The following is a 27,659-nucleotide window of genomic DNA, read 5'->3' on the forward strand; positions in this document are numbered from 1 at the left end:
CGCGCCATACCCCGTGAACCAGCACGGCCGCATGAGAGGAAAAACACTGACAGGTTTCTGAGATTTACAAGGAGCTCTTCATTTTCGTAGCAAGGATTCCGGGAAGCTGATGAAACTGGAAGTCATCCAGCTCAGAAAGCCCAAATCTACCTCATTTCCTTAATACTTGCATTTTCCATTCAGTATTTTTAGCAGTTCAATGAAGCAATAACGGTGGAGAGGTTTTCTGAGGGCTGCATTTCTAAGGTCCTGCTGAGGTTCTGCCTTTCACTGGCAAACCTCCACTGGAAAACAGGCTTCATCCTGACTCAGAAAGGCAGCCTTTGTCCTCGCAGGCAGCTATGGCACATCGGCTTAACGGCCTCCGTTTAGTCTAGACCCAGAAAAAATGACAAAATGAGCTGCTTCAGCGTCACTCGCTGGAAGAAGTGTTCTTTATACATCTGCTGCTTGAGTTTAACATTTGTAAAAAAAAACAAAATTACAATTGCAGATGATCCGGTCCTTTTCTGAAGCATCTCTCAAATGCGATTTCCCTGCACCAGGGAGTTTTGCCAGTGAATAGGTGTTATACACGTACCTGCCACTCGCTCTGCTCACATCATCTCACTCGTGATGTAGAAATTATATTTGAAAGGATGAGGTTTGGGGTTTTTTTTCCTCTTTTGGTTTAACCACCCTGTGTTGTTAGGTCTGGGCATGTAGTAAGGATATTCTTTGCAGGAGTAGTGGTGGCAGAAACTAGCTTCCAGTTTCAATGCCTCGGTTCGAGGTTCCCCCAGGTTTGGTAATTCCAAAGGTCCAGTTTAAAGCTCAGGAAAGCCTGCTGTTCCCATCTCGATGCAAACCATTTAATCATGAAAGATGTAGGTACAGAGCAGTGGGAGCTAGCCACAAACATAGGTGCGACTAGTGTAATACTCCAGCCAAATGTTAAAAAAAAATATACATATACACAATTAAAAATAAAATCCCCAAACCTGGAATTAGCTAAATTAATAATTTGGGCATTTCTGAAAGGGAAAATTTTTCTTTTTTAAGTCTTCAGCATGCAAGGCCATTTAGACATTCTTTTGGAAACACCTCTGGGGTGAGCAAATGTGCATTCAACCCCCCTTTGCAAGCAGGGAGTAGATTTTTATTTTTCTCCACCTCTTCTGCTGAAGTCATTTTACTTCATAGAAATACTGAATCACGATGGAGAAAAATGTGTTTCTATTGCCTGCTCTTGTAGCCAAAGCAATACACATTTCCAACTCCTGCTTCAGTGAAAGTGTAATTATTTTTTGCAAAATGAAGCGACTTCAACAGAGGAGAATGAAAGATGTACAACTGACAGAATAGCACAGTTGATGAGATACTTACTGAAGAGGTAGGATTTTTCAAGTTGGAGGCCTTGCTCCAAATACAGTGGACAACAGATTTAAACCAATATCTTGATTAAATAATGAGGAGAACAGATGGAGGTCTCAGTTTTATGTAAAGCCCTAAATACTCATGTGAAGCTAATATCGTTTCCCATTTTCCTTTGCATTCATTAATAACACCCAAACCAAAATATTTTATTTTACTTGAAACCCACACTCTTGAGTTGCAAAAAAATACTGTTGCTTTAAAAAAGCCCTAACAATTATTTTGGGCCCACAAAATCTGGAACAATTTTCTATCTTTCTTTCCACACCAAATTTTGTTCCCAAGATTTCATATCACTTTGGGAATTAAGGCTATTTCCAATCCCATGTGCCTTGGGTTGTAGAGAACTCGCTTAAAAATTCCTTCACAGAAAAAGGTTCACATCTCCCACTTTTGTCTAATAACAACCAAACATAATTTATTTTTATGGTCAAGTAAGTTTTGATAACCAGAAACTCATATTCTCACAGTATCAAGGAACAGGTAAGCAAATTTCCTAAGCCCTGGTAAAGCTGCGTGTCAGCAGGCAGCAGTAAATACAGGCTGAAGAAGACACCTGCAATGTATTCGACCAGAGCTAAGACGTAAAAACCCAGGCTGAGCTGCTGATATTTGCTTAGTTGCTACCACGTCTTTAGGGTAGGGGGAAATATTGAAATCACAAATGGAAAAACCAGGTTACTGGCCTTTGAAAAAGGGAGCCACAAAGCAGGGATCAGAAAAAGATCGAGCTGCACCGAGCTGGAGAAAAACAGTTTGAAATCCTGAGTTTTACTGCCAAATAAGAGGACAAGCCTTCCAGCCTCGGAGGCTTCCTCTAATTCAACTCCTGTCTTAATTTAAAGGGGAAAATCAGGATAGCTGGAGCTTACAGAGGGCACCCTCTTGGGTGCAGAACCAGGCGAAGAACCGGAGGTAAGACTCGGCGCAGTTATACAGCACATAACCAGTGCGCAGCCGCTTGCTGACGCCAGCACTTGGGGCTGACACGCGGAGACGGAAAGCGTTGCTTTACGCGCCCACAGCTTCACAATGCAGCCCCTGAACCCTGGGGGATTTAGTCCATGCTCTCTGTCCTTCCAGGCACTGCACGAAGTAACGTCGAAATACAGCGCAGGGACTGCAAAACGTAACTTCAACTCCTTGTTTTCTCGAAAAACGTTCTCTTGGGTAAAGAAAACGTTCCTTCTAGTTTCCAATCAACTCCTGAGGTGCAAACCCGTTCGGACCACCAGCATGGACGCAGACAGCCCGACTGCGGCAGGCATACTGCAACTTGCAGTGCAACGTAACGGGACAGAAATGAAGGGAAGATCTCTCCAGATATTTGTAATTCATAATTACCAGAAAGTAGGAATGAAACATAGCAAGGTGCCCTTCTGCACTGGCTCAACAACCAGAAGCTGTTTTCAAAAGCTGAGCACGCTTAAGTGTTTAGGGACCGTAAATACAGCCACAACGGCTCCAGACTGAACTTCTGCATTTCTCAGAAACAAAGCAAAAGCAGAAACGTGACATAATGATACAGGAATCCAACTCAGACCCAGGATAAGTGGTATGAGCGAGTGAAACGCCACTGAAAATTAACACTCATTGCTAGGCCATACAACAGGGGACAGCCGCCTGTCCTTGCCGGCTGCTTTGTGCAGCCGTGGGAGGCAGAGGAGGCTTGTGGGGAAGGTTGATCCCACAGGCATCTCAGTACCTGAGCAGTTCTCCAGCCAGGAGCCCAGCACCATTCCTGGGGATTTTACAGCCTCATCCCACCACAGCACATCCCACAGGCTCCGCAGAGGGCTGCGGAAGGGGAACGCGGCAGAATGTAACAGAGCCTCATGGCTTTTCTCTGCTTCACCAAACCCACCCACGCTGGCACGCAGAGCACAAACCTTTGGAAACGCTCTGCACCTGTGCGTTCGGATAGAGGCACGATGGATTACGGCCACGCAGCCTCCAAAGCAGGCTCCACCTCTCTTGCAGACACCAGGATGGTATAAAGTGACGCAATACGGACTCGTGTCTGGGGTCAGATACAATGCCAGAACACACAGCTGAACTTCTCTGAAGACTCACACCAGAGCACACAGCCACGGACCGCTCTGGAGGGCAAGGTCACGGGTGTCTGAATTTGTGCAAGACAGAGGGAGATCCCCATACCCGCCTGCATCTGTGCTCTTCAGTACGTCCAAAGGCACTCTGTATCAGTCTTATGCACTCACAGGGATAAGTATGACTAAGCTTTAAAATACATTCTTGCTCTATTGCTTGGGCTTCAGACTATACTCTGATTGGCAAGCACTTGTATCCGAAGCGCTCTGTTATTACATTTTAATCTTGAAGTCAAGCAGCCCTTCAAGCGTAAGGACAAGTTTCTGCAAGCCATCTGCCCGGGTTAAGGCAGCACCATGGGTTTTTTGGTGGAGATGGGCTGCAACCTGGTGCTGCTGGCTCCCCATCTGCCTGACCCCTTCCTGCTGGTGGGGTCTCTCCGGAAGCCGGTTCCCCAGACCACATCAGAGCATCGGTCCCCTCCCGGCGCTCCCTGGGCTGCCGCTCCGGAGACGAAGCAGTGCCCAAGGCATTGACTTCTCTTACGCCAAAGGAGGTGGCACTACCTGGGATCCAGGGCCTCTCTGATGGTTTGAAGTACCAGCAGTCCCACCTCCCCTCCCTCTGGGCACTTTAGAAAAGCGTCTGTGGAAGCTAACATAATTAACGACACGATTTCATTGCTATTGAGATGAACAAGCATGATTCATCCTCCAGTTAAATTAGAGTGGTAGGCTAAAGTATACAGGCAGAGACCAAAAAAACCCTCGGCATACCACAACAGACAATCACAAAGCTTCCACCACGTTAGTGGGTCTGAACCCGAGTGGTACGGGTCTGGTGGCACCCCATGGGTGCCCTGAGTTCCATCAGGGTCAGGCACACCTATAAGCTGCCCCTTTATTATACGCACAGCAGCTGTAAGAGAGCTAATGATAGTTTCCAAAGGCAGCTTTACAAGGGCAAAAAGACACTCTTGTGAAATGGGGCAGCCGAGAGCCGGAGCCATTACTGCTGAAACACAGACGCGCTGGAGATTGCTACGTTGGAGTAATCCCAAAGATGGCGCAATCCATATATATTTATATGTCCACATTTGTGTGCGTACATTTTTATATATATATGTATATATAATATATATATTATTTGCTGCACTTTTATGTGGTACTCTAGTCAGGAAGGAGGAGTTACACTTGAGGTATTTCCCCGAATCCCAGAGCAAACGTCCTCCCATTTACTGCGGGAAGGCGAGAGGTGGACAGAAAAAGGCTTCGTGTCCAGCTCTTGGTATGCACGCCACGCACTCCCTCTCCGGATGAGCCGCCAGCCCAGTCCTGTGATAGACTCCTCGGTCCCAGTGGGCAGCGACACTGGAATTTGCTGGCCCTGAAACATCACTTGCTGAGTTGTTCCCAACAGAGCTTCTATTTTACCCTTGCCAGAAAAAGAGGGAAAGAGGAAAAAAAAAAACCCAAACCACAACGCTTCTTTCTGTGAGTCCCCTTGCCTGAAGTCTTCAGAGGAGGCATACAACAGACTCGAGACCCAAATGCACGAACAAGAATCAGATGTGGACTTATGACTGACGGTGCCAAGAGAGGTTAAAAAGCATAAGCCTGTTATGTCACCTTGACAAAAATAGACCACCGTTGATTCGAAGCCTGATACAGAAATTAAACTGAAATCAGGCTTGTGCCTGCAGTACAACATGGTCTCAACGCTTCAAGATGGAGTGAAAGAGTTACCCAAGATTAGCCATCACCAACCCACAGCCCACCACAGAGCCGCTCAAAGGACAGCTCCGAGCTGTCCCGGTAGGATCGGGGCAGGACTCCATTGCTGAAATGGCTTCTCCTTCCACCGGCACAGAGCGACGTGTCCCCATTTCACCACTGCGTGCCACTAAGCCTGCCCTGGGGGAATTAGACAGCAGCTCACACCAAAGCAGCTCTCCTGCACTCTCACTGCTAATCTCACAGCTGCTGTAAAATCCACCCTCCCCACACTCGGAGTCTTAGGAGGAGTGTTTCACTCCAGGGAATATCAAAGGAGAAAAAATAACAATAAAGGTGGCCTTATCCATCACGATCATGGGTGCAGACTGCCTCTGGCAAGGGCTCGGGCAGCAAACCAACCTGTGCTAGTATTGGTAATGCCAGCAGGGCTTTGTGGGGAAGAAGACACTCCTGCATTGAACCTGTATGTCTAGTCAGGAAGACTTCTCCATATTCATCCGATATGGAAAAGATTCACTTTACTCTGAGCCTGATCCTGAATCCAGGGAAATCAGCCAAAAAAGTCTTATCAGGTTCAGTCAGTTTTGGATTAGGCCCTTAGAAAAAAAAAAATTACTTAACCTTATTAAGGCTCTGAATTACAGATTCAGATTTATAAAGCTAAGGCTATAGGCCCTAATCTCCTTTCTATAATGGAATGAACAAAGCTGAAGGCAAAAGTACTGTATTTTTAGACAGGCTTTTTAAAAGCACTTTGCTTTGGCCTGTAGATTTCCACTGCCGAATTTACTATTAACTTTTGAAGGAGCAACACTGGGCCAGCATGGATTTTGAAAATCTCACCACCTGCGCTGAATGCAAAATGCAGACAGCGAAAGAGCAGTCTCCGTGCTAGTGAAACGCTGTGGGCACAAAGCACGCAAGCATCCCAGTACTGTGCAGGAGAGGGTACTGCCTAGCCCCCCTTGGAACAAAGTTTAAATATATTTCCTAGGAGATGCTGTCTTGAGAGTTGTTTCTTAAAAAAACTGAGACCATCACTGATATCATTGATTCTCTTTTTTCTAAGACTCCCGTCGAACCCGTGGGCAAACAAAGTGCTTTCCTGACTGCTCTGATCTCTCTGCTTCTCACCACAACAATCACTTAAATAGCAGCAGTGAAATCAGATGGAAGAGGTATTTGTAGGAGCCTAGCAAATGGGTCATTATCCCAAGATTTAGTTTCTCATTTCGTGTGGATTGCTGTTGCTATTCACCCATTACAGGTGATTCACACAGGGTTGTGTGAAGCCCAAGTATCCTGGATAAGCAGGGCAGAGCGAGGTGAAATTCCTGGCTGGGCATGCCGAGCTCTCTGCAATCCAGCTCCCACTTCTGGGGACTCCTCCCAAGCTGCCTGCGCGCAGGAACCAGCGACATTGAGCTTTGTGCCGGGCCAGCAGGGACAGACTAGATCCCATGTGGCACCCCAAAAGCCATACGGGCAGCAAACAGACCCCAAACTGCCTGTGAACAATGCTGGCCAGTATCGTCCCCATGTCACGGCAGGTATTTAATCCACGGGTCTCTTTGGCCAGGGCTCCCCCTCCAGCTAGCAGAGGGAGACAAGTGCTTCCCCAAGGCACTTCAGCCCCTCTAAAATTTGAATCACCAGCTAGCAAGGCCATCTAAGTTCCCAAATTAGATGCCTTAGCTAGTTGCCCTATTGCAAGCAAAGCAGAAGTAACTTAGAGCAGGAGTCAATCGATGCTCAGCTGACATGGCTACCATGCACAGACAGCTGCCAACTCCCTTGTTTCTGTAATAGATGAAACGAATCAGAAAATGAAAATAAGCCCTGTCTTAACTGACCCCATCTAGAAAAAGGATAGAAATGGGACTCGAATGAGGAAGGTCTCCCTTTACACTGCTCACCTCTTGAGTTTTTAGCCCACAGATCTGCCAAGTCTCTGGATGAGATTCACTGCAACCCAACCGGCATCACCCCAGTCTGCAGTAGAGCACTTTGGACCATGGAGGAGGTTACCCAGTGGTACTGTGGGTCTCTGGGAATAGGCCTCCTGGCATGACTTGGCTTTCTGTGGCACCACACTAAAAGACTGCTTTCCAGCCCAAATATTGCAGTCCTTCCCCCAATAAACAAGCCAGCCCCTCCATGGGCGTCCGCAGTCACGTCCTTGCAACATGACGATCAGTGCCCCTTTCCTTTCATCACCCAATAAGCAGAGTATCAGCTCGGGGGATGGACGGACTGAGAATTTTGTGTAAGGGAAGCAAAGGAGCATTTTAAGGACAGGAATGGGAATAATGACTAACTTCAGCGTGCAGCAAGCTCCAGCTAAGACGGAAATTTGGGGGTGCTGCCCACAAGTAGCATGTGCCTTTCAGTTGGCTGATTCAGAGTCAATTCATGCTGTGACTCTGTGTGCTCACTCTTCTTTCCAGGACCAGGACGCCTTGCTTACTGGGAGGTAGCTGCGACAACTGTTCTTAACTCACCCTTTTTCAGGCCAACACCACAGACTACAGGACTCTTGGATTTTACTATTTTAACTGGGGAAGATCTGAAGCTGTCAGGTCCCTCTCGCTTACACAGGCCTTGACTACACGCTCGAGTATAAATCCCTTGATTATAAATCTGTTTCTGCAGGAAGAAGACACCACAAATCCTCACTGAAACTTATTTCTAATCTAGGGAGACAAGAAACAACAGGCAAACCAAACAGAAATCTTTGCTGAGAGGTGTGATGACACCACACCAGATCAAAACTCAGAATTAAAGTTTTTTTATCTAAACCTCCCATGTTTACACAGGCCAGAATTGTACAACAATATGCATTTTCTATCACAATGCAAAAGTTAGTCAACTTGAAGGCAAGATGTTTTTAAAAAAACTCCTTGTCTGTGCTTGCTAAAGGTACACTCAGGTGACATTTAGGTGCATTGGTTTTTAGCTCATGTCCTCATCAAAGTTTAGCACACTCCACCTACAAGGCTATATTTTTATTTTGTGGCAGGAAAGCAGTTCTTAATGTTATTGACAATTCCAGTGGGTTCAGTCATCAAGTACTTCAAACTCATCTACACAGTCAAGTGCTGCTACTCTTAGACCGGACTGCTGTTTTCAGATACTCTACCCATGAATAAATAATTGATTGAGGACTAATGGAAGACCATAGAGGCCCAGGGGAAGCAGAACGATGCTTTACTGCCCTGAGAAAAAGGAACAAAAAGTGAATTATTTTAATTTTAACATGCTGAAATGTACCACCCACAAAAGATACATTAAAGCTAATGAATTCCTGGAACTGTTCTAGATAGGCTTTGCAGACAAGGAACAATAGGTGACCTGTGTCCTCCCTGCACTTTGCGGACACCATACACGCGTGGTTTACCTGTCCCCCATTCCTGTTCTCAAGCAGACTTCACAGTGCTTTCCGTTACAAATGGTTTGCAAACTTCTTCATGATTTTGCATGAGAAACGATTTCACAGTAGAGTTGTGAGAGCAGGGAACACTGCATGGGGGACGGTGGAGGTGCTGCAGTATACTTAGTGCTAGACTGTAAGAGGAAAGCAACCACACCATGACATAGCAGCCACTTCCACATCAAGATTACGTCCATGTGCATTGGGAATCAACTTTTAAACACAGGGTTACTTTCACTTCCCACCCCATATTGTCCCTGTGGTGACTTGGGAAGCACCACAGTGATACGAATGCAAACCCAGCTTGCTTCCTCTCCAGCCAATTCCTTAATTTTGTACTATTGGTTTTGAGTCCCTGCATTTCCATCGCGTATGCCCGTGTCTCCACAGCCACCCCTGCTACCTGGAACTCAATCTTTGGGTATGGTTCTCTGCCCCCAGACCAAGTGCTTGCTGTCACTCCTGGCACCACCAGCAACCTTCACCGTGACTGGAATGACTCAAAACAGAAGACGCCCAACAAGAAGACAACCCTTATCAACAGCCTTTCATTCTGCCACAGCAACCAAAGCATGCTCCCAGAGAGGCTCTGCCCAGACACGGAGCGGGTGCAGCTGACACCCAGTATGATGTTTGGATGCAGCAGGCTCTGCCCCAGAGCTAATCCAAGCTTCAGGGATCAGGCAGAAACACTTTCCACTGCACATCCCCAGACGAGCCTGTATGGCAGATTTCTTCACCAAGTGCTTCTCCACCCCAGCTTTCTATCTCAAGGCAAAGCGCTCAACAGCCCGACCGCTCTGGTGCCCACACGGCACCTTCGTACCGCACATGTCAGAGCTCCGGCACTAGTGACGCATCACTCAAACACGCGGTGACTTGCTGGTAAACCCAGCAGCCGAGCAAGCAGAGCTCCCCTTTGTCCTCGGTTGCCCTGGGCAGCTGGAGCTTTTTCTGGCATCTGACTAGCAACCCTGTGGCTTTTACCTCATATGCAGAAACGAGACAGAACATGGATTCGGGCTTAGCTTCCTCCTGCATCTTTAAAGGACAGTATTCGGGTTTAGCACTGGCCAGCCACTAAGGTATAAATCTGGGCTGCTTTTTAGAAGCTAAAGACAGCAAGGTCCCTCTTTCTAGTGATTTAAGCCTTCTCCTCCAGCAGCACGGCCACATTGCTTTCCTACCTGAACGTGCCCTTCCGTGCCCTGTCCCACCCATGCTTTTTGGGGCAGCAAGGGTGCTGTGTGCCGGGTAGGCACGGTGCCCCCAGGGAGGTGCAGCGACGGAGGGGGAATCCAGTGTGTCCCCACGTGCTACAACCAACCTCAGCAGCAAAAGGAAGGCCCTGTGCACGACACAGCTGCAGGCTTCGCCCTCGGCAGAGGACAGCACTTCACGTTACTTGCGTGGCAAGCAGTTACAGGAATCAAGAGATCTTGCGGGTCGCTCTGGCCAAGCTGCGTCGTGGCTCTCTGCGGTGCTACCCCAGGACTCCAGCTGGAACCCGTCCTGCCTACCGCACCCCCTGCTTTTTGCCAAACTCCAATACGTTTGCTCGCATCACGCAGTCCCCCGCTCCGCAGCGCTGACCCCTCACGCAGGCTAAGCCATTCCTAGGATCAAGTACCACTCAGATGAGCAAGACTGGAAAAATCCTCCCCTCCTCTGTGCGAGTCCTATATTGGCCTGTTGTTGGTATAAACCACAGATTACTTCAGGACTTTCTGGCACCCACAATCTGCATCATCAGCCAGCGAGTGGGATGGGTCATATACGCATGAGAGCGCCTGGGCAAAACCACAGAAGGGTTAACCCTGCAGCGGGCTGAGAGAAAGCGCAACCGGTACCGAGGGCTCTCATCTCAGAGGAGGCTCTCGGAGGAGCCAGAGGCTGTGACTCACCGGGAGGGGCTGCACAAAAACAGGGCTTTCAGCGAGGCCCACAGGAATTTCTTGAGGGAGATTCTTCCCCTCCGAGACAGGTGAGGGAAGGCGCCTCACCCTTCCCATCACGGATCCGGATCCGGTGACTGCCCTGCCAGGAGGGGAACGGCTATTGTCCGGCCGATTGTTTCCAGTCTGGCTAAAAACGGGATGAGAGGAGACTAATTGGTTCCTTGAAGGGAAAAAAAAAAAAAAAAAAAAAAAACCAAACCAGTCTGGAGTGACCGAATTATTTTGTAGACTGTTGTTGTTTGGGTTTGTTTCCATCCTGGCTTAACGAGCATTAATGACTTCAGTTGCAGGAGGATGGGGGGAGGAAAGCCATTAGGGTGAGAACATGATCTGCACAGACATCTCGCCCAGCACACGCTTCTGCCCCAGACAACCTCTGCAGCCCTGCTGGCAACAGGGCATTGCGTCTGTCCGTCCGTCCCTCCTTCCTCCGACTCATCAGAATGAGGAAGGTGGCTGAAAGCAAAGGGAAACGCTAAGTTTTCCTTTTTAATCGGTCTGACTGGAAGTGCCAGCCTTCCCGCAGCTCAAATACTTCGGCATGTTAGCTATGCTCAGCAGCCTCTCCAGAAAAACTGCTGTCCCTTCTCAGTGGCAGAGAAACAAAAGGAAAACGTCCCAAAAGAGCGGATGCTCCAGGAGAAAGCAGTAGAGCCCAAAGCCTGTAAAATAAAGTTTGTTTGTTTTGTTTGCAGAAGCCACACTGAATCTTCTGAGACTAATTCTGGTGTCTGGAGAGACAGAATGAAACCTAAAGCCAAGACACGTAATTAATGTTGAAATTCTTCCTTACATAACAGTGCCTGGGATGCAGCCACTCACTTGGCCAATGCTGCGAATGGCCCTGCCAACATAGGCCAAGAACAAGCCTGCGAGAGAGCGAGCGATGCCTGTCATACCCAGTGGCTACAGCCATCCTTACGTACTCCGTGTGGGCTTCCGGGAATTCGGGATCAGGAGCCTATGGGAATTATGTGCTCACATCTATAAGCCAACTCCGTTGAGGGACAGCCATCTTCTAACTGGACGCGTCCCCCAAGGAACAGGAGGACAGCTTGAACCACCCCAAACCACAGCAAGGTCTCAAGGAAGACACAAGCAGAGCAAAGACTTGGAAATATTAGGAGCTTCCCTGGAGAAGAGGTGGAGAATTTCAGCATGAGTCTGGTTGTAAGAAAGTGAAGAGAAAGTAGGGAAGGCTCTCAGTCAGTCAAACAATGACTTCAATTACCCTGTCCTAGACATGACAGAACATGGAGATACCCGATACTCCATGCCACATTTAACTCATGCAGAGGTAACAGCTAGGCCTGCAGAAACCATCATTTGACATCCCCTGCCTTTCACACATCCCCAGTCCAATGTCAGCTTACTGGTTCATGGCAATAGTTGGAATTTGCTGTCTTGCTTCCCGGCTAGCGGGGATCCAGAGGTGCCACCAGCTGATGCTGGGAAGCAGCATCCAACTGCTCTGGCAGGAACTTCTCCTGACAGCCTTGTGGCTTGGGGAAAGCCGTCCGTCCTGAAGGACCCCAAAGGCAGCTGTGACTGGAGATGATGAGGTGCAGTAAATAGGGCAGGCTGCAAGACAGTTTTCCATTAATTTTATCACACAAAATACCTGTCTTTCCCCCTGGGGCTATCCTTGTCAGGGTAGTCACCAATTTGAGTGAGCAGGGCAATTTCGCTAGATCAAAAGAGTGTAGGGGGATGTGCAACAGAGATTCTCCACGCGTGAATCAGCCTTCAGCCCTCTCGAGCCGCAGACGTCTTGTGGCTTTAGAGGTTCGAAAGCCGGTCTCGCTTTGCTCTGACTCCTTTCCAAAACATCACGACTTCCAACAAGAAGCACAGATTAGCATTGCCTTTCTGAAAGCAGACAGGAAAGTATGTTTCAAGTGGCTCAATCACAGATAAAAGCTATCTAGTTAACAGATATGGTGCAATAAAGGCTTATTTGGGCATTTTCTCTTTGTGTAGGGATAGGGGGAAAAAAAAAAAAAACAAACGTGATTTCAGGTATGAGTTACACTAGTCCCATCTCAAACCTACCACCAGCAGATTGGCTGCCATCGATCGTCCATCACAATTTTGAAATTAACTCTGCAGTTCAAGGCGTGAGTTGGACTGGCTGAATCTTTGCTGGCTTGCTGCATCCCAAGCAGCACAAAGGAGACTCTGAGAGCTGTAACCCTCCCGCGGGGGTTGGCCCTGGCCCCGAGGAGACCCCAGTGGGAGCAGGACTGGCAGGACCAGCTCTTGCTCCATGCTCCGTGCTCATGCAAGGGTAGAGCGGCCGGGCAGTGCTGCGCTCTGACCTTCGCAGCGGGTGGGCTGTCTCTTTGGGAGCTTGGCCAGCTGGCAAGAGTCAGAGCAGCTCCTTGGCTTTCTCATTTATCAAGGCTGGGCAGAGAAGCAAGAAGCAGGAGCCAGCTGCCAAGATTTTTGCTCCCTTCTGTGCTCAACAGTGGCTGAAGGTAGAAATTCTGGCTGTAAAGCTGCTGTTTGGGCACCAGGTTTCGAACTACTGATATGGGAAGTACCGAAATGGAGAGCTCCAGCTAGGACAAATGGTTATAAAAGAAGACGGAAAATTTAAGAGAAGGTGCAGGTAACGGCAAAGGCTAAATTAAATTGATAAGATTGTGTCAAAATCCCCAAAACATAGATAAGCATACAATTCCTCACCTTATGGTCAAGGCATACTGACCAACAGAAATACAAAGCACTCAAATTCAGCCTTTAGGCACAAGTCAACGAGGACACGGGACCTTGCTACATTTTCATACTCAGGTAAATGTCAAAAGGAATGTAACCAGATCCAGAGAAGGGAGGAGAAAACCCGAAGCCCGCGTGCTAAATGTCACGCACCAGCTCAGCCTCTATCACAGGTGCCACACAGCCTGCACGCCAAAATGTGCTGCAGCCTTGCTACAACAGCACACGCAGGCTTATTTGAAAGCCCATGAAGAGTTTGAAGGGATCACTTCCTACCACCCCTTCCACCATACAGGTTTGCACATGGAATAATTTCCCCCTGCTACCTTGCACAGCTAACCCTGCTTTTCCCAATTTCCCCCCATCCCCTCCTCCAGCCCTCTTCCTTTTCCAACAAAATAAACAAAAAAGCCAATGACCCACTTTGGCAAGGCACCATGACACTGCTGCCTTCCCCAAAAGGGTGTAGATCAGAAATGGTTCAGATGCAAACATTCACATATTTATTGAATGGACTTTGCCACGGCAGTATGCCTGGATCGGAGATTTAGCTAGTAAATAACCTCTCCTAGCTGGAGGTAAGTTCCCTGATTCAGAAGCAGTTCTCTACTATGCTGCCGAGAGATTTGTGAAAGCGGCTCTAGATGTTAATAATAAATCATGCTTGTGAAACTTTAATTGGTTGAGAAGAAATCAGCTCAGAGCGTGGAGGATCTCTGTGGTTTTGAATATATCACACCTTGTACGTGGTTGAGACTTGAAGGCTTGCTCCCATTTCCATTGCTGTCAGCTGGAATACCGCCACCTGCTTTAGTGGAATAATAATTGGGTAATACAATTCTGAGACTAAATTGTGCCTTTAGGCACAGCCTCATAAAAGGGGAGGTTCTCGATCCTATTAACAGCAAAGGTGTTATGACTCAGAGGCCAAATGATGAGTAATGCTTCCCCTTGCTCCATGGGAACAGGCTTTGCAATCTGCATCCTGGCCCGCACCAGCAGCTCGCTACAAGCCCCAGCATCAGCTCGGCTGGCGCGCAGAGGGCAGAAGCAAACCTATGCCCGGCGTCCTGCCCAGGGTACCGCTGGCAGAAGATGGAATTTTCTCCCACAGAAATTTTGAATTCTAGAATAGACGACTATTACTGCAGTGTTGCCATGTAATAGTTGAAATTTTCTACTGCCTTATTATTTTTAGTTTATTTCTGTATCTTTACAGGCAGCTGATGACTCTGAACTTGAATCTAAAGACAAGGTGTTACGATTGCACCATGGATATTAAAAGTTGCTGGGTGACTTCACAAAATCCCTCTGTTTGCATAAAACCAGAGTACCTACATACTCACTGGCATAAAGAACAAAATCTAAACATTGGGATTATTGACCAAGGAAACATCAGGCGCTGATCTTGCTACATCTAAAAGAATAAGTCAAATTCTCCCTGGATAGCTACGGCACTTGCTGCAGGCCAAGTATGTCAACAATACTGATTTTCTCATTGTCTCCCTTACATATATAGTAGCTTCACCTGCTGGAACATGTCATGTCGCAAGAAATCTTCCATTTCAGCAAGTCAGAGGGAGCAGATGCAACAGCATTTTGTTGGCATAATCTTTGTTTTAAAAAATTGTACAAAACATTTATTAAGGTTGACAGAGACCTTTTCCTCAGCTATATATATCAGCCTCCCTAATGCTAACTCAGGGGTCATATTCTCTGGCATTAATATTGAGAGCTTCCTCGATTCGAGGTGGCTACGAAGATCAACAAAACGACTGGATTAATGCTGCGCAATTCTGGAGATCTCAGAGCAAAAGTTTTCAAAATTGGGTCCTTAAAAATCATAGGCCTGAATGCCCTTGGTATCAGGGAACACGTTAAAAGTCAGATGAGCAGTTCTGGCTAAAAAGGTAGCAATAATATTTAGAGGCAGTTTTTAAAAATAGATTTTACATAACATCTTAAAATTTATTTCCATTTTTATTTTTTCTCCTTCTCATGACCTTCACGCCACTAAAAAAGAATGAAGAGGGCAGGAAAGGCAGAAAAACGGTCTTTTTGTAGCAAAGACTGTTCTTAGTTTCAGAAGTTCTAACCTAAATATTCCCAGGTGCTCTGGGACTTAAAGATTGAGTCTAATTCTGGGCTACTTTCTTTAAGAACGTGGCTGTAATGGTTACACGTAGCTATCTCTTAAATTGCATCTGCATGCTTTTTAATTGTGAAATGCCTTCGTAAGGATGTATTAGTCACAAAAAGAATGACAGAACACAAACCATATCTAATTACTTATCCCCTCCATGGACAAGCAGTATTGCTTATTTTTATTGCACCAGTACCAGAATTTCTAACTAACCCCGAGCTCTCATTTTAAACATTTGGCAAATGAGAGTCCGTGCCTGTAAGAGTGAGTACCTGAGTTATTACATGCAAATGTAACAACTACACCAAAGGAGAAGAAGAATGAAAGTATGAGGGACTTGCATTTAGGTAAAGGTTATCCAGCTTTGGGGCAGGTGGATGAACTAGACAAACTCTTGAGGCTACTTTGAGCTCTGATTTTTAATGATTTATACAAACTGATTATGTGCAGGGTTTGCAGGTTTCAAATCAATCCCTTTAAATAACCATAAAGAAAAGTAGACACTAGCAGAGCCAATAACTTCTGTAGGCTATTCAGTAGTCCTTAGTCATGTGGAAAGTTGCATTAAAGTTCACAGACTATATACAGTGGAGTCAATGGGGCACAGAGATCTGATATGTGGATCTCAAAACAGGACTGCTCTTCGTAAGCATAACTGTAAATCAGGACTAAACTGTCCTGCACAGTGACTGATTAAACATGACAAGGAAACGTGAGAGGCTGGGTTTTTTTCTCTGCACTTTCCATTTGATCAAGTGCAGAGAAACAACCCTTTAAACACTGCATGCCAGAGGCTGTAAAAGAGCCCAGCTTGCAAGCATGCAACAACCACATTTGAGTGGAAAACAATGTGGAAGATGCACTGTCTAGAAGCACAAATCAGTCTACATGAGCTGTTGACTGTCAGATAAGATAGCCACAGACATTACTACACTCCTGACCCTAAGAGACATTCTTTTATATTTTCTAAAGCTGACTGAAGTGCTTCCAGAGACTCCAGCATGAAAATTTCTCTTCTGCACTAAGCAGTTGTTGTAGGGACGGGGCTGCTGGTATGCTATTCTGTGCCAATTTGCAGCTTTTAGCTGATTTGCTTCACTCGTTCACCATAAAATCAGCTTATATTTCATTCTTTCCACTGTTCTCATAACATACTGCATCCTTCATTTTGTCCTGCTTATACAGATCTACTCTTGCCTTAAGGGCCCCAATCCAGGAAAGCGCTGAGTCCAGGAGCAATCCTGAATCGAGGTCTTGAAGCGATAGGGACCAGGTCCCACAGCTGAGGTTACAGTGCTCTACAGAGTGGAGACTCACACTCGTTTTGGCACTGGCTGAGCTGTTTCCCACCCTCCTCTCTCAGATGCAAACAATATGACCCTACCCACGTGCAGCCAAACCGGGGGGGGGGAAGAGGGAGGCATCAAATGCAGCAAAGACTACCTACAGACGCATCTACTAGAGCACATCCAAGCAAAAACTTTCAGAAAAGCTTAAAAACACCTCATTAAACAAAAGATTTATCTTTATTTGCTAAGAAAACAAAGCTATGCATAGCACCTAAGCAAACCAATGGTAATCCCTAGATAGCCGCCCAGCCAGCCAGTTTGCCTTGCAGGACACTGTGGTATCAGTCACAGATCCAGTTCAACTGCTAATTTACCTCCCTGGGGAAAGCCCCTTGACTTCACGGGAAACAAGATCTGGCTCCAGATGTGAAAAAGGTCATGAGATGAGAATAAACAAAATCACCAGTTTCCAAAAAAAAAAAAAAAACCCCAAAAAACCAAAAAACCCCCAACAACCAAAGAACAAGAGAGACAACATGAAGGATCCCATGTCTACAATGTCCTGACCCCTGGAAAAAGCAAACAGCACACTAATAAGAGTTGCTCTGTTAACAGTGGCTCTATGTAATTAGGAAAGGCACTCGGCTTCTGTTTTCAGCATGTAATTTTTAATTGATTTTTCTGAAAGAAACTTTAATGTTGTTTCAGTTAATAAGAGTCTTTCCAGCAAAACTGGTCTCTGTAAAAGGCTTATGTAAACCTTCCTCCAAGCATCGCAGGCTTATTATTTGAATTGGCAGGGAATTAACATGTTGCAAAAAAAAAAATTCCCTATAAAAGTCAAGAGACACACAGCTGCAGACCTGAGGGGTCTCCTACACTATGGAAAGGTGATGATTTCAGAGATCTGGCCAGCGTCCAGCAATCCTTCCAGATCCCAGAAGAGACGGAGCTTTTCCCTGTCATACAGAGCACCACACACATGAAGGTGATGCTTTCAGATAACACACAGAAAAGGAAACACTTTCTGTTAATAAGCCCATCATATTTTCCCCAAAAGCTAGTAGTGTTCAGCCCCAAGGTAAGACCATGTTCTCACCTGGATAACTGCATTATTGTCTTTCGCCTTCTAAAGGGACGACGCATCCTATTAAACACAGTCAAGTTACGGGACCTACTTCATAGTTTGCTGCCTTTTATCTTGGTGGCTGGTGCCACATCAGAGCGTGGGGACTCTGTGCACACCATCCCATGCTTACAGGCATGACGGAGCACAAGGAGACCCCGAGCATCTCTAGAAGGGCCAGTTGCATTAGAAATATCAGTACAGACACAAAGGCAGTGGAATAAGCTAACTAGCATGAACCCTTAGGATAAAAACAAGGTTCTTCAGCCAGCCAACAACCAGTCCTTCTCCTAAGCTCTCCAGCCCAGCCTTTCAGCTCATCTGGCTCTCGATCAGCTATATTACCTACATGCTATACTATCTATACCCTTAATGATATATCTGCCACAGTGCTGTGCCAAGCAGTGGGCTGGGCCACATATCTCTCTCTACTATCCAACTTCATACCCAGGGATGGCAAAACCAGCACTGAAGTGCAGGGTGCAAAGGTGACACTGCCTCTGCTTCCAGATACAGCTAACCCACGCCTAGTTTAGGTATGTCACTGCATACTGCATGCCGTATCACCTCTGCAGGTAGCGGAGACACGTTCTGAAAAGTGACCATCTCAGCCTATGCATCCTACCAGTGAGACACATTTGCAGCGGGAGAGAAAGAAGGTTTGTCAAAAATCAAGGCCATGCCATTAGGTTGGGTTGCTTGCTCCATGTTGCCTGTAAAAAGGCCATTACCTTTCTGAAATATAAACAGTCTGCAGGGGCAAACCCCAAGGTCCCCTCCCCTGCCTAACCACCCCCACACACACACCCCCCCCCAAGTTTAAGAAAACATTTGCATTTGCCCTCATTACGCAGGTAGATGCTTCTTGAGGGACACCATGTAGGTGACCTTGGCAAGTAGACTCATCCACTAGCAAAGCTGTACATCAACCTATGCAAAAGTTTGAATTTGAGGGCAGCAGGGCAGACCAGCTATTCTTACAGTAATGCTACATGGAAGGAAAAATCCTGCTTTTAAAATAAACCCTTATAATCATTTACTTTCTCTTTGCTTTTTAGAAGACTACGAGTGGACTAGCTCACTTGTATTGAGTAAGCCACTGTGCAATCTAATACTGCTCAGATGTGCCCACTGATTTGTTTTGTTTCCGGCACGCATAGCCAAAATATTCTTTCCCTTCCCCTGGGAACTGCTGAACTGGAAAGTGAAAGTCGGGAAGAGCTGCCTCAAGAAAAATAGCACATACAGTCTTTAGATAAAAATCACAAACCAACCTACCTACCTGCAACAGGGCCCAGCATACTATTTTCCTTTAGAAGTAAGCTTAAAGAAAGTGACAGTGTAAGAATACTGCCCTATGAGCAAAGATTTTATCTACAATAGCTTTGATTATCGCCTAACCTTTTCCTGGCAACATACAGCAGAAGCTGATCCCAAATACGTCCTTGTCCTACTCCTCTATGGAGTGCATAATATACTATGATTTGACATGTTGAAAAGCTTGCTTTCATGGCTGGAATCACTCTAGTCCTACCCCCTGTATGATGGGATAAGGAACCACACTGTACTTGTCAACATTTTTTTCAGGAAGCAACTATAAATAGGCACTGCTGAGTCGACAGCTAAACCTCAGCTTAGGGCAAGACAGAGATGTTTCCTTGATAAGGCCAAAAAGCCATCTCTCCTTTGCAGTGTTGCAAATGAAAAATTATAAAATTGTGAAACTGAAACCTCTCTTTTAAAAAACCCCAAATACTCAAACGTACATTTATGTGACTTCTATTCTGGCCAGGGCTTAGTAACAGAAAGCAGACTTTTCCTCGAAGTGAGAAGCAAACTTACTGAAAATTTCAGTCATGTCATGAAAACCATCCTATGAGAGCACCAATCCAGCAGTAAGCCTGGTTTTGACATTTAAAAGTCACATATAACCAAAATACACCGTCTGCCTCAGGAACCCCATTCTCATGGACTCACGGCAGCAATTGCAGAAATACTGCACAATGGCTATTTCAAATTGCATATGTGTGGCTGAAAAAAGGAATCAACAAACACCTGATTTTAGCTGTTACCAGCATTGTCACCCCAGGCCAAAGTGACACATTTCCGTTACTTCTCGATGAACTTTCAGTGCTGGCTCTCAAGCCTCTCTGGCATTTCGAAGAAGAGAAGACCCAGCTTTTGGCAGCACTTGAGGCAAAAGCAACTTGACTTACCAGGAGAACGCTCATTGTGTTGGTAAACGCAGACTCTCTCCTGAACTGCTTAATCTTGAAGGGAGCAAGGAAAAATACAGTATTATTATGTTTAAGTTTAGCTCAGAACAAATGAGCCAGGGTATTCTAGGCCGGCAACTCTCTTACTCCATTGACCCTGGGAATCCGGAAAGAAGAGGCGCATTGAACAGCTTGTGCAAAACACTTTCTGGTCAGGCTTTTCCTAGTGTCTCTCCCCCCTGCTCCCAGCTTCCTAAGCAAGCACTCACATTCTGATCATAAAATCTCCGAACTTCTTACACAAGTGCAGTGATTCCCTTCTGAGTATCTCCTTCCATCCCGCAGACTCCCCCCCGGAGCCCGGTGTTCGTGACCCGACAGAAGCAATCTCAGGTCAGTACAGCCACAGCCAGCAGCTCTCTCCTCTTACACCTTCCAGAACGGAGTCATCCCGACTAATTTTAAAAAAACAAGTCATCCCCGTGCAAATCTGCCCCGTGTAGCTGAAGCTACCTGACTCCACAGCTCAACCAGTTTCTCAACAAGATCAAAGCCCGTGCAGTTGTTCAAGGAGCTTTTCAATTACTCCTCCAGTTTCTATCATGAATTACGGCAGCACTTGAAGAGTGCCAAAACCCAGAGGGATCGATTACTCCTGCCCTGCGACAGGCAGAAGGCTGGGGGGAACAAGATAAGCTGTAAGCACAGTGGCATTACATTATGCACAGACACAGTTTTGCTGCTGAATGATTGACAATAACTACTGGATATCACTATTTTAAGGATAATGTCATTTGCGTAATTATCTGGCAGGGTCTCTCTTCAGCAGCTGGCATTATTCACAAGGGAAGAATTAGACTGAAATCCAGTTGTAGAGTAAGTAGATTTGCTATTCTATGCAGACAATCACAGTGCTTTAGAAGCTTGATACATATGGTATATATCACTAGTAATTTTCATACTCTCAGGACCTGGAGAATATTAAAATGACACTCCTTCTCTATTTCACTGTGCCACATATATCATATGATTTCATACTTAAAAATAATTTAATATTCTCTGTCCTCACCTGACCATCTGTTTCTTACTGGAGCTCAAGCTAGGAAGAGAAAAAGAAGTTGCTTTTACTTGATTTATCCTATCATCTCGCTATCAGATAGGAAAGTTTCCCCTGCACAGCCCCTGGCCCTTTGGCCACTTCAGCCCTCAGCCATTCTGGTTTTAGTGTGTTCAAACCGGGGTTTATCTGATACAGGAGGACGCACTACTAAACACAGGACTGCATCGCCTGGGTTAAACAATGCAAAGCCCCAAACCAAACGGCATTTGGCCCAACTCCAAAATGGTACTAACAGAGCCTGCCTGGGATTGGAACTGGTCCCATCCTGGGCCCAGTTGTGAGTCCCAGCCGTACAACCGCAACCAAGCAGCAAAAAGAGAGAGCTGATGTTATTCTTTGCAGTACTGGCATGCCACAAGTGGGACTGAGCAGGGCTAGAGCAGACCATACCCAAATATGCATGCTTTGCTGCTGGAACCCAGGTAACAGTATCCAAAGAAAACAACTGACTGTTCCTCCTTTCCAGTGCTCTGGGCAAGAGAATGCCAGAGGTGTCCTGCAAAGCATGTCAGAAAGAAACCTTTCTGTATAACCAGGCTGTCTCAGTGCTGACATCTCCCTGCTCTAGCTGTCCTGTTCCACCCCAGAAGCGGTCTTGCTCTGCCCCTGGCTTACACGGGAGGAAGCCGGTCGAACGGTCATCTTGGTCAGGGAGGTCTCTGCCACGCAGACTGGCTGCCTGATCCATGCTGGCTGGTCCATGCCGTGATGCTTGAGCCAACAGTGGAGCACTTGGGCAGTATAGAAGGGAACAAATATAACCAAACTGCCCCCTGAGTACAGAGGAATGACAAAAAAAAAAAAGAAAAAAAATAAAAAAATAAAAAAAAAAAAAAAGAGTGCTGTGCATGGGAAATGGCTTCCTGAGAACAGCCTTGAGACCTGGGAGCGGAGGCTGACCCTGGGAGGCAATGATGCTCCAATCCTGTTAGAAACACAAAGATGCCAGACATGGACAGGAAGGAAAAACTCCTGCTGTAGGATCGTGCCAGGAATAAAAAGATTCTTAGCGGCTGAGCTGAGAGGTACTGGATAGGTATGTCAAATAGATAGGGTTTAAACACAGGCCTGTAGCTAATGCAGGGAAACAAAGAGGCTTGGGCATAACCAGCACATATTAGCCTTTAAATAACAAGGCACACAGTGGCAAAAGCAACAGCTCCTTGCATTTACCTCCCAGAAAATCTAGGAAGGTTTCACTTCATGCCTCTCTCTTTGTCATCAGTTTGACATGCACTCTACAGAGGCAGGACAGGTCCAGAGCAGCACGGCGGAGGCTTCTGTCGGTCAGCAGCTAACGCCCAGCAGCCACGCAGGCACCCGAGGTGCAGACAAGGGGCAGTTCCGGGGCTGATATAAACCAGCTACGTCTGCAGAGCAACATGAATTGACACCACCACAAAATCTAGCCCCTGTGCCTCGGAAGGAAAACCTGTTTTTCTACGTGCTCACACACACGTCATAGGAAGACCCTCCCTGTAGTCAATACTGCAGCCAGAAATTTCACTCCTTCCTAGAAGCTGGTGCAGCTTGGACAACGTGCGGGAGAAAAGCGGAGGTACTGTTATCCCAGCTGATGACTTGTTCCTGGTGGGCAGCAAGTGACAGTTATTTATTCAAGCAGAAAACTCAAGCTATCATCTCAGCCGTGAGGTTCAGACAAAGAGAATGAATGAATGAATGAATGCAGAGCTCACCGATAAATGATGCCTCTTTCATGGAGAAACATAAGGGCTGAAATAATTTCCGCGGCATAGAACCGGGCCCGATCTTCATCGAAGCGACGCGACTTCTGAATATGGAACATCAAGTCCCCGCCATTTACGAACTCCATCACAAAGAACAGGCGATCCTTCACACACGCAAACACAACAGATATGAACAGCATTAATCATATCCTCTGTCAGGCTTAGAAAATTCTAAGTAAAACTATTATCTCCCAAACAATAACAGATTAAGAACCCATGAGATGTTGGGGAAAAAACAAAAAATCCTGATTTTTTCAGGAAAGATTAAGTCAATACCAGGAAGATCTGTTAGTACCTCCTTGCCCTGCACTCCTCCCAAAAATTCTGCCCCCAATCATGAAATGAATTCCTGCTCACATGTGGATTAGGCATATCAGTAGGCATGGGCTCATCACTAACCACCTCCCGTTGGGTTTCCCCGAACCGTCCTTAGCCTGAATCAGCAGAGGATGGTACCCCTTCAACAGCACTCTCTGAGCTGAGTGGGCACAAGAGAAATCTGTAAAAAGCCACTTGCTCCCTACTAAACACCTCAGATCTCTGGGGAAAGATGCTCCGTAATGTAATGCGCATAACCAGACTGCTCACGGACTGCAGCTTGGCCACAACAGCGCAAGGGCTCAGCGACAGCAATGACAACGTTATCTCAAGGGTATCTCGACGCTGTTTCTGGGGAATGTGTGCTGTTTTCCAGAATGGGGTTTCCTGCCATACACTTGCCTGGCAGCTTCTTTTTGGGCCCTCAGATTTCAGCTTTCCTCATAGCTCTGATTAACCTGCAGAGACCTCTGCGTGATGAAGGAACTGATAAGGACAAAGTATAAACCAAAGTTTCTGCTGGGCAGAAAAGCAACCTGTTCAATGAAGTTCAGCTCATTAACCACAGCCGCTGGTCTCTCAGGTTTCTTTTTTGGCTTTGTTCTGGTTTTCGCAAGACTCTACAGATAGGGAAGGCACTTGCTTAAGCTGCGTGCTCAACAGTCGGGATATGGGTTTAGTGGGCGCAAAAGGGGTGCTCGCTTAATTGTGAGAGGAAGGACACACAGTGATTTGTCACAAAACTAAACCCTAGAATTGTTGCAGTCTGGTTCAAAAGTTTCCCCTAGTAATTGTTTCAGGACATTCAGTACTGATTGTTTCAGTTTTACGGGAATATCAGGAACAAGCAGACTGGAAAAAAGGCATACAATTGAGTTGAGAGCAGTCAGCCTTTTAACGGTACTATTTGCCCTTCTTTCCCCACAAGCCCCTTCCCAGCTCTGATGTTAATCATCTACAAGCTAGTTTTAAACCCTCTCTAAGTTTAAGAGGATAAGCATTGTTATGCTCCACTTTCTGGCAGCCAGCCAGCTTGAAATGACTACTGGTATTAACATCTTGAGATGCACACAGCAGAAGAAAAGCAACGAGGAATCCTTTCATTCCTCTCTGGACACGAGCAGGAAAGCAAACGGCTCGTGACAGATGAGGACAGCTTGCCTCTTGTCACCATCTGCGGCTCTGCTCAACAGCTCCTTCTGGGCTCCTTCCAGAAGCTAAGATAGATGTGTTCCCAGCAATCTCGCAATACTACTGCGTGTAGCACCAAGGCTACGTGTTAAGTGCTATCTCCAGTCCATATAAACAACAATACTTCATTGTTTCACCCTGCCTTTATTATAGGGCTGCTGAAAGACACTCAAGCTGGCTCGTCTACGGCAGCAATCTAAGCCAGAGCAGCACAAACCCACCATCAGCCTGGGCTCTTCAGCCCCCATCAGATCTCTAATGCCACATCTTCGCTGCAGTTGGTTAAACCGAGTCTGGCTATGCTGTGCCTACCTGTTCGGCAACCCTTCCTCCAGCTGCAGTGCAGATATCGCCTCTGCCTTGCCAGTCGGGCCAGCTTTTACATCTCCTTGTTATTCTTTCCCACCTCCTTCCTCGCTGATCTCTCCACGTGCCACATGCTTATCTAGCCCAGCTTGTCCGGGTATCTCTTCAAGCCCGTACTTAAAAAAGAAATCCCTCTTGCCAGCTCTCCAACAGGAAGTAATTTAATTTACCAGCAACCTGATGAGGGATGTACGTGTGTGTGTGTATTTATGTAAGTAATATATACGCTTGTATAAACATGCATACAGTTAGGTGAACATGCATATATTTTCTACTCTTTCCTTAAAGGTGAGCTTCAGGGAAACAAGGTTAACTCTTCCTATCTTAAAACATACACATCCTGCTTCTCCAGTGCTGGCAAAACTCCACGGCCCACCTGGATGTACTCGTCTGTACTATGATGCTTAAAGGAAGATACTACTACTTCTTTCTCAAATGTTCAGGTGAGCACAAAACCAGCCGGTTTTAAAATTCACATCACTGCTGACACAGAATTAGCATCTTTTTGTTACAAACAGCTCTTGCTTCAGACTAACTGCAAACCTGAGCAAGCATCATGGCACGTGTTACATGGTGCTCACAAGCGTAGCAGCAGCTAACACCTCACCTCCACCCATGGTCTCATTTCACAGGTCAAGCATAAATACGGATTATTTAATTACTGAAGCTCTCCCATTTAGGCCTAACAAAACTTTGGACTACCCAATTTTTTTTTTTTTTTCTTAAAAAGAGGTGCAGCTAATTGTCTGTCCAGTTTTCTAACACTTAGAAATCCCCTGAGGCTGCTGAAGAAAACAGCAGGATGGGTATCACAAGCTGTTTATAATACACCATTTGTGCATTGGCCTGCTACATACCTGGCAACAATATGAGAAAAATCAGAGCTAATGACCACCTTTTGGTGACCAGGGTCTAAGAGCCAAGCAAGGTCGTCCATTTTTACCCTTAAGCAAGGCCATCAGCTTGCCAAACTGCACAGACCAACCACTCTCCCAGGAATCACTGAGAAATAAACAGTGGTATTTTGGGGGCAGGGGGAGAAAGCAATTTGCAGCAGGCAGAGTAAGAGTGAATAAGTACCTTAAACAGGGGCCAGGAAAAGGAAATCTTAAAACAGCAGATAGTTCAGATACTTGCAAATTTGACCTTAGAGTTATGTGCCTCCTTTCCTGGGGTCTACCAGCGGGAATTAGGAGGAGTTGAAAGCTGGAGTGTTTTTTGACAGGGCTTAATGCTGAAATCCTCGCATTTCTATTTTTCTGGTTTGCATTGCTCAGAAGTCTTCCCTGATCTGCTATCTCTGTTTGACGTCGGCAAAAGTAAGAAAAGAGCATTGAAGTCAACAGGAAACGGTGACACGAAAACCTTCGCAGCAGCGGCAGCCACATGAGGAAATGATGTTGCACCATTTCTGGACTGGGATCGAGATGAATAAAGCTGCAGAGCAATTGTTACTGTAAATTAAAGAAACACTTGGAGGAAACAAATGAAGTCCATGGGATCTAGAGATTAGCCCTGCCAATTTCAGTGCAAGAGAACTGTTTGGGGTTTTTTTTATTTTTTAAATTTCAGTTTGCCATCTGTATTTGTTCACCTATTAGCAGGACCAGGGCTGCTGGAAGTACATACTGTGTCCTAAGGACAGTGGTTGACAGCAATTACATATACCCGCTTTATTTGTTTGTTGTCTTAGTGGGGCATTGGTGGGGCTTGAAGAGAGTCCCTGATTGCAAAAGCCACTGGGTGGGACAATCCACATACTGGTTACTGCCCCTTGCAACACAAGCACCCACTGAAATCCAACTCAAACATCACTTTAGCCCTTTGTCCTCACAAGCTCTACCAGAAAGCTGTTTTGAACCCTCGTACCTTTCCTTTTCATCATCCCAGGGGGGGGAAGAAAAAAAAATATCCATATTTTATTAAAAGAGCATCCTTTCCCTCCCCATGCCCAAAAAAGGCCAGTGCGATGGCTAACTTCCACCCTTCCAGCTAAGAGGCACAGCTGACATCCACATACAACCCACACAAGACCAAAGACCTCTGCAGACAGCGCGGGTGAGAGGCTTATCTCCCATCACAGGCTTTCATGCTAAGTAAATCGGCCAGGGCAGCACCACTGCCCCCGTTCAGGCAGCGCAGAGGGAGGAGATGGGGAAGACAAGCGTTTCCTCCATGCAGATGCGGAAGAAGATAACAGCAAAGCTGCCTCCTCTACCCGCCACCCTACAAGAGCTGCTGTGCCAAGGGCAGTGTGGAGGCCAGAGGGGACGTCTCTCTAGAGAGTCGTTGGTGGAGGTTCAGGAGAGCCACTGGAAAACACCGACGGGGCCTCTCCAGCCTCCAGAGCCACCGGGAATAGGCTTGGACAAGCTCAGGACAATCCCTGTTGCAGCAGAGCTCTCCCAGCCGCTGCTTCTGCCCACGCTGATTCCTCTGCAGGACAAGGGGCTGAGCTGCCCACCAAGGCCACATCCCAGCAGGAATTTTGCCCAAGCCTTCTCTTTAGCTGACAGCTGCCATGTAATGCAGCATCTGGAGGATATGAAGACCTGGTTAAATGCCATTTAGAGCAATGGTCCAATTCCCTCCCCCCTCCCCCCCCCCCCCCCCAAAAAAAAAAAAATCAGCCTGGCTCAGGAATTCCGCTAAGTCTGCATTTCATCTTTTTGGAAATAATTCATGCACACAACTCCTTCGAAAATCAGCTTTGGGCTCAATCTGAGTTCGCTGAAGCCAAAGGGTTTCCCCAAGAAACAGTCCTTTTTTCACTGTTTTGGCAGTTTATGCTTTGCAGAGCAGAAGGCAGGCTTTCAAAATTATCTCCATACAGAGACA

The 27,659-nt window shown here is 46.5% G+C and overlaps 1 protein-coding gene across 1 annotated transcript in view; it reads right to left on the reverse strand.

The window, feature by feature from the left end:
- The window catches only part of PRKCH (protein kinase C eta), a 119,858-nt gene that overhangs the window by 24,139 nt on the left and 68,060 nt on the right, over nucleotides 1-27,659 (reverse strand). Inside the window, exon 10 of the mRNA XM_075503792.1 lies at nucleotides 22,896-23,050. Coding sequence (XP_075359907.1) covers nucleotides 22,896-23,050 — 155 coding nt within the window. The remainder of the gene's footprint in view (nucleotides 1-22,895; nucleotides 23,051-27,659) is intronic.

The sequence above is a fragment of the Mycteria americana genome, chromosome 5, assembly GCF_035582795.1.
Source record: "Mycteria americana isolate JAX WOST 10 ecotype Jacksonville Zoo and Gardens chromosome 5, USCA_MyAme_1.0, whole genome shotgun sequence".
Lineage (NCBI taxonomy): Eukaryota > Metazoa > Chordata > Aves > Ciconiiformes > Ciconiidae > Mycteria > Mycteria americana.